Here is an 8118-nt window from a genome sequence, read left to right on the forward strand (position 1 = left end):
AGGCACAGGCACGTCTGTGATGCAACCCAACATGGCCCAAGAGTGAGAGCTGCTGAAGTGCAGCTCCCAGGAGAAGGAATGGGGGAGTGGGAGGTAGCCCTGTCTGAGGCTTCTTCCAACTCTTCCACCCACATCCTTTCTCCACAACTAGACACCTGTACTATATCAGCAGACAGACAGCTAAACACCTAGGAAAAGAACGTGCACTCTGGCCATGTCACTGGTAGCTCCTATATTACAGTGAAGCACGACTGTATGCCAGGGCCTCTCCATTTTGCTTCAGGTTGTACATGAACCCTCTCCTACGGGGAGAAGAACAGATGATAGGAAATCACCTGGAGCTGTTTCACATCTGAGTGGTGGTTTTAAGGACCCGAACTCATCTTCCTATGTAAAAGGTAAGATTTGTTGGTACCTTTCTGTCTGCTTAGAGTGGTCTGCAAATGACTTGGAGACACTGGTCCCCAACTCTTGGCTCACAGGCAATATGTTGTCACTAAAACTCTCCTATGATTCTTAGAAGAATTATGAAATTTTATTTTACAAGAGAGGGAGAGCAGATTGTGTTGTTGCCTGCTTACTCACTGAGTTTGTTGTCCTGGAGGCCCAGAAGGTGGGAGAATGAATGTGATCTGCACTTTACTTTGGTCTAGGACAAAGCACCTTTGGGAGGATGGACAAACTGTTAGCAAACATCAGTATGGAAGCAATGTGTTGCAAGAATCTGAGAGCTAGCATCTTTAAAAAACTTTCTGGGATAGATATGGAAATATGTGATACCGCAATTTACATATGCTTTCAATGACACCTTTTACTTTGCTTTTTCTTACAGGCAGGTCTTTGCCCATTTCAGGTAGCTCAGAAGACATGCCCCTCTCACATAACCACAGCAATTACACTTGCAGCTTTGCATTCTGCAGTAACAATGAAGAAATAGAGGTATTTCAGCATGTAGATCTATAAAATATTTCAGAGAGTCTATGATCTTAGTTTTCATGTACAGCATGCTAACTCCCATTCATCTGGAACAATACTCTCCTGGCTTTATTTTCTTGCCTATACTCATGATAAGTACAGTCTTTAAAACAATATTGCAATGGTTTAAAAATAATACAGTATCAAGATATTCCTGCACAACTGTTGGACGTTAGTAGATTTATGTTGCTAGTTAACATTTTAATTTTGGCTCAGGAAGAAGAGACTCTTGATCTTAAAAAGACAGAAAAGTTGTTAAAACCTCAGAATAAAGTGGCTTTTGTGACCACACACAGGAGAAGTGGCATAACTTCATATGACAACAAAGTATCTACAGACAGTTCTGCATTTCTGGATGCTGAAGCAAAGGTTTGAGGAACTTATGATTCTGGCTCTTACATGTTCAGCAACTGTCTTCTTTCCATTTGTCAGTTGAAATAAAGCACAACAAGAAAATCTTCCACTCCTATTTCCTATGCTATGCAGCAGACACAAAGCTTAATGATGGTCTGGCAACTTCCAGCTCTGTGTTTACAGCTTTGTACTGGAGCATATCACTGCCCTGTGGGGAGCAGTACTCCCTGCTCCTTTGGATCCCACAATTCAAAACACAGCGTATCTTCAAACTGTAATTAACATTAGTTGGTAACTGTTCTGGATGGTATGTGACAGATGTCAATTAACGTAAGGGTTCTTTATGCAGCCAGACAGTTCAAAGAGTGCTCAATGTAATAGTACATCGGATGTGTAACAATCTGAATAGCCCTTAGTTACATAGTTAGCATCACTTACAGCTAAGAACCATGTAATCTGTTTTGGAATAGTGGATCTAGCTAATACAGGTACCTTTCTTTGCAAATCACTAAACCAGTACCCAGAGATAGCTCTGTTCTTGTGTTTATTCTCTCAGTTTCCTATAGCGTAGTTTCACCAGAATGCACTCTTGTCACCTAATTTTTGGACTTCCTCTATGTTATCTTTTGCTTTGCAAACTGAAATTAACTGGAGTTAACATTTCTAGTTATGAATAAAAGACAAAATTCATTACAAATGCAAGGCAATACCAGAAAGAAGGTCAGCTTTCCTTTGTGTGTGTGAAAGTAAATATGTTTTTTGCACAGTTGATTAAAATCAATGAAAATATTTTAAATACATTTCTGTTTATGTAACACTGACTGTGATGTTTTCATAATATAGCCTCCAAAATCGATATTATCTAGAAGGCCAATGTTACATCAAGAAAGAAGAAAAAGTGAGGACGAGGTGCAGGAAAAAATAGAGTATCATGATGGAAAGGTGAGATAAAATAGGATGCAAAAATACTTGAAGAAATCACCAATACTATACTATACTATACATCTATACTGCAGTATAGATGAGAATCACTGCTTCAAGTAGTCATAGACAATTATGTCTCTAAGTAAGTTTCTGTTCCTTAAAGGAGAGCTGAAGTGTATAGTTCACACCATGAATGGTAGGAAATATGTACAGCTGATGGGCTGGAAATCAAGTAACCAAATTATTTTCTTATCTCCCACATGGATTTGCTCTATGACTTTCACCAAGTCCTTTTTGTTTCACCTACTTCATTTGTGGGCTGGGAGGAATGATATGCTTACCATTAGAAATGAAAATGTGCTAGTGGGGTAGAGATGGTGTTTTGTAGTACAAGATTAAAGGTCATTCTTTTCTTCCCTTGGGAGTGAATCTAATGGCAGTGAGCTGTGCCAGCTGAACACCACTTGTGGGAGAAATCTTTCATTATACACAGCTGGCTACACCTGCAGTAGCATTGGTGGAGCTGGACTAAGTGCAGCCTGTCCAGTTTGCTCCAGCCACCTGTCAAAATTCCTAATGATTCTCCAGCTGCATCTTGAGATTGTTTCCAGATGCCCCTTGTCTTGAGGCCCATAGCTTAGCTTGGCAGCTGGTTTCATCCCTTTCCTGGAAGCTGCTGTCTTCCAGGAGGGGATGAGTAGGCAATTTCTACTGGCTTCCCATTGTGTCCCTGCAGTCCTTGCCACAAAACTGGGTAATTTGTCCCCAAGTGGCCATGTGACCTTTCCTGCACAGCACCTCAGGAATGATCTTGAAAGGCTAATTCTGTAGATGAGTCTATGCATGGGAAATTTGGTGCATTGCTGCTGGGAAAGGTTGTTGGCAAGGTGACCAAGAGAGCTGGTGCTAGTTTCACTGCTGATAGACAAGCACTCTTTCCAACACTGTCGATGCTCATCTAGGCCAGACATGAACTCAGTCACAGCTGTCTCTTCAATTACACTGCACCAGGCTTACCCAATTAAAACATTCCCTTGATATTGTCTGAGTTGTCAATTCTGGATAAGATTTTTGGCTAGATAAAGTTAAGACAATAATTCAGTTTCTTTGTCCAGTTCTGGGCTTCTGTTCTGATCCTGCCAATACAGTGTTGATTAATGAAACCATGAGCAGTCACAGAAATTTCTTTTGCAATGTAACAGTTGTTCAGGGGATACCGGTTTGAGATGCCAATTCTTTTATAGTTAATGCTGCAATGGGCTCTGTGAAAGCTTCTACCAATCACAATTCCCTCTTGTAGAAGTAGCAAAAACAGTATCTGTTGTTTGGATGCTCAAAAAAAAAAATTATAAAAATAGTTCACTCTGACATTTTTACCACTGGATTTTATTAATAAAATTGAGTGGTGGGCTGGACTTTCTTGTGTGACTAGAGAGAGAGGTCAAAATAGGGAATGATGCCTTTAGAAGGAGATAACAACTCTCATGGACTTTTTGTAGCAATGCCTTTTGTCATAAGTAGATGTAAGAACATCTTTCCATTACCAAATAGTAATGTTTAAATAAAATTTCTAAAAACTAATGCCCTCAGTAAGATGAAAGTATTTTGGTTGGGAGGTATTCCTTTTCCATGGAGAGTCTGATAAAATTGGAACCATATGGCAGAGCTATAGTGAATATCCCAGCTGTCTTCTTCTTTGGACTTCACCAAATGAATTATATTACGAAATTTGATATATGTTGAACAGAACCAGCTACCATAATAATTCCAGGAAAACTGATTAACAAGAGGCTATGCTAGGTATGAAGTCTTCTTTGACCAATGTGTTTTTTGTAGAAGAGCACACCAATGACATTATTGCCCCCTGTTGCTATGAAGTTTTGAGCAATTTTGCAGATCTCTGCATTCAGCTACATCTAATTCTGTAGTACCGAATATCCATACAGGGTTAGTTACTTGGAATAAAATGGTTGTTAACCTACGTCAGAAGTCTGTGTTAATACATCAAGTAAGTTCAATCATTTTTGATTCACACAATCGAGAACCAGGGTCTCTTGAATGACTTGTGTGAAAGGTGCACCAGAATATATGAAAAGTTTACAGACAGTAACTCACTGAGTTTGGCCAAGGAAAACCTTGAATGGCTTTCCTATTGCCACAGGGAGGTGTGCCTTACCTTACTTAACAGAAAAACAAAGTGTTGAGGTGGGAACTTGTGCCGACCGCTAGAAGTAAGTTCATTTTGTTAAAAGAAAATTATTTTTGTCCTCTTTTACACACAAATGAGGCAAAAATGATGTACCTGTGCTGCAGACATAGCTTTGTAATACATAGTGTGACTTGCTTCAAGCTCCAATTTAATTGGAAGGCAGTGCAATGTTACTCATTTCCTTTGACTTCATTTACATTAGATGCTCTATGTGTTTGAAGGTAGAAGAGGTGCTTGCTGATGGACGTCGAATCATCACTTTCCGCAATGGTACTAAAAAAGAGATCAGTGCTGATAAAAGGATGACAATGGTTAGCTTTTTCAATGGAGATATAAAGAAGATCATGCCAGATCAGCGAGTGGTGTGTAACTTTTTTTTTCTTTAAGGAAAATAAAATTATTGAGCAATTTTCCAACACGGTCCTACTATTTATCTTGATCTATCAATTCTGGGAGAAATTGATGAGGAACGGTGTTGGTTTAACAACCCTGAGCAGTGAAACTGGTTCATCTACAAGGACAAAAGTGGAAAGAGATGAAGGTAACAGTCAAAGAAGGAACAAATGGGTAGCTGGCCAAGTAGATTAAAGGAAACTGAAAGAAGGCAAAGGGCAGGGGCAGCCATCTGAAGAAAGTTTTAATGTATTTACAGGGTAGGTAGCACAAGGGGTTCTTCCCTCCTGGCATTATGTAAATACAAATAGTTAATAATAATGTATGCTAGAGTGGAAATAAGTGAGGCTTTGGCAGCAGTGAGAATGTTTTAAATGAATAGTGCATGGATGGGAGCCAAAGCAAAGAGGTGGGGAGATAGGAGTTTCATGTGTGCACTGTTCTCTTGTATGCTACAGAGATAAAAGTAGCATCATCTAGACACAGCCATGAGGAAGGGGATGAATGGGAGAAAGGAACAGCAATGCAAACACAGCTACTTTTATGGGTGGCACAGAAAATCACCTTGAAATGACTTTTTTAAGATGGCTTATTTTTAAGCAGAGTTACGGTTGAATCTGCTTATGCAAATATTGTGAACATGCTGTAAACACTTCACTCTCCTTCCAGATTTATTATTATGCAGATGCAAAGACAACCCACACTGCTTATCCAGATGGCCTGGAGGTGTTGCAGTTCCCTAATAATCAGATAGGTATGCCAGAGCTCAAAAATGTGAACTATATGTGCAGTAAGATTTCTATTATGAAAGTCCAAATCTGATTCCAGCAGACTGGGTATTTTCTTCTCATTTTGCATTATCTTTGCATATAACTTTCAGTATTTTCCAGCACTTTACTGTTTGGTTTCCTCCTACAAAGCAAAGATAATAATGGGATGTAAATGCATCTGTTCTAATTTTGATTATCTGATTATTTGATACTTTAATTTCTTTAGCAATTTGCTGGATATCATTTCCATCCTCACTACAAGGTCCAAAAAATTATCTGGTCTGACTCTGTGCAAAGCAACATGAAAGAATACTAGACAGACTTTTTATATCTTCTTTTCCACAGAAAAACATTATCCTGATGGCACAAAAGAAATCGTGTTCCCAGATCACACAGTGAAATGTCTCTACAGTGACGGACTTAAGGAAACTTTTTTCCCAGATGGCACAGTAGTAAAAGTAGAAAAGTAAGTCTCGTGCTAATGAAAGGAACCAGGCATTAGACACAGGTACATTGGTACTGACATTTAAAACTGTGGGTGGATTCTGCATGGCTGGGAAATTTCCAGGTGAAAGGAGAAAGGATTTGTAAGATAATGAGCTTTTTGCTACAGTGAGGCACTGAGAATTGTTCACTTCCACCTTGGATGATAGGTGACCATTTATCACTGGCAAAGTGACTGAAATATTCCTCATTTAGTTCCATGTAACTTTACACTGGCCAGGGTTGCTGGGAGCACGGCTCTTCTGTGCTAACAATGCAGGTACTAGAGGACTCCGGAGGAGGTCTCCCGAGTTCTATTCCTAGCCTTCTGGCTCCCTTTCTGGGCTTGAGCAAGGCATTTCATGTATTATTTCTCTATTCCTCTATGTAAAATGAGGAAAAACAACATGACTTTTTTACACATGCCTCTTCTGGACTTAGGAAGAATCCTGTTGTAAAATAGATTTTCTGCTTGAAAAATGCCTTGAGATCCCTGCATGAAGAAGTCATGTAAAACGCAGATCTCACCATCCATTAGGTATCATACTATGTACTGAAGTACCTTTGTATTGAAATCTCATTGTGAGATCAGATCTCTAGTGTCATCCCATGTAAATTCGGTGGTGAATTATAACCTATCTGAGAATGTCTCCACTTGACATTATTTTCCACTTTCATTGTGTCACATGAGACAGCTCAGTGAGATAGGTTAATAGCAGACAGTGCCTCCTCATCACTTCATTCATTGTTATTTCTTTCAGGAATGGAGATAAAATAGTGGTATTCAGTAATGGCCAAAAAGAGATTCACACTGTGCAGTTCAAGAGGCAGGAGTACCCAGATGGCACTGTAAAAACTGTGTACTGCAATGGCAGACAGGAAACCAAGTACTCCACTGGACGAATTCGAATCAAAGATAAAGAGGGTAACATCATCCTAGATAAGAAGTGACTCCTCTCCTCAAAGGGCTGAACTGTACGTAAGTAGCTCAGCCCATTTTCTTGGCAGGTCAGAACTGTCAGGAAGATTTAAGTCTTGTAAAAATAAATGGATGGATCTGTAGGGCTGAAATTTACTTTGGCTCAGTGACTGGTGCTTAGTTTGGAATAACCTTACCTGAATTAAATGTTTCTTGAGTGAGACTTGAAGGAGATGCAGTCACGCCCTCTTTGTGTATGTAACATTAAAATAAATGCCCATAGTACTTGTCAGCAAAGTGTTTGTTGCATGATCCTGATCACCCTTTCCCTTGTTTTACTGCTACTTAACTGCAAAAGTGACTACAATTAAGGAGCATGGCATAAGAAGCCCAAATCTACAGAGTTTTCTGAATTTCAGTTCAGTGCTGCCTTATGCTGAATAAAACAAGCCTATATGTTGGGTTTTTTCCCTCAGTTAAACATCACAAAAAATATGGAAGTAATTAATGTTTCCAGTTTGGTTGGGTTCTTTGGAGCAGAAGATCCCAGCATGTATCAGGCCTGTACATTAGATGAAAACCTGAGCAGGAGTTGAGTGAGCAGTCACAGTTCTAGATGTCCCTTAAAACCTATATTATTCAATACCTATGTGATCATAACCTAAGAAATCTGTCTTGTGCATCTGAAGACAAAATGTAATGTTTATTCCATCCTAGTCATTATTCCAGATTAAAGAGCCCTTTCTTCTTCCTCCAGCAGTCTTTCCTCAGACCTCTTGTGTTGCACTGTTTTTGAATTAACCTCTCTCACTATTGCCTTTATTCTTCCAGTATTGCAAAAATATTTCTGGTCAGTGAATCTCTCCAGCTTTAAGGATCTTTGGACAACACTTGGTACCTAGGGGGTTTAATCATTTACCAGATCCTGCTTTCAACTCTCTTCCCCATAGATTGCCTGTCCATCATCTGTCTTGAATTTTTCCAAAGCACTGAAGGATTTCCCCTGTAGAACTCATCTCATTACCTGCCCATTGACTGAGAAGACCATTTATATTCTTATGCCCTTCAAATTCCTGTAGCAACAAACACAC

The 8118-nt window shown here is 39.4% G+C and overlaps 1 protein-coding gene across 1 annotated transcript in view; it reads left to right on the top strand.

Annotated features, from left to right (window-relative positions):
- LOC141957581 (uncharacterized) overlaps positions 1–7059 on the top strand; it is a 38584-nt gene extending 31525 nt beyond the window's left edge. The window contains exons 13-20 of the mRNA XM_074899330.1: positions 284–398; positions 833–939; positions 1192–1344; positions 2173–2271; positions 4684–4824; positions 5525–5609; positions 5971–6091; positions 6870–7059. Coding sequence (XP_074755431.1) covers positions 284–398; positions 833–939; positions 1192–1344; positions 2173–2271; positions 4684–4824; positions 5525–5609; positions 5971–6091; positions 6870–7059 — 1011 coding nt within the window. The remainder of the gene's footprint in view (positions 1–283; positions 399–832; positions 940–1191; positions 1345–2172; positions 2272–4683; positions 4825–5524; positions 5610–5970; positions 6092–6869) is intronic.
- The last annotated feature ends 1059 nt before the right edge of the window (positions 7060–8118 follow it).

Source organism: Athene noctua, chromosome 1 (assembly GCF_965140245.1).
Source record: "Athene noctua chromosome 1, bAthNoc1.hap1.1, whole genome shotgun sequence".
Classification (NCBI taxonomy): Eukaryota; Metazoa; Chordata; class Aves; order Strigiformes; family Strigidae; genus Athene; species Athene noctua.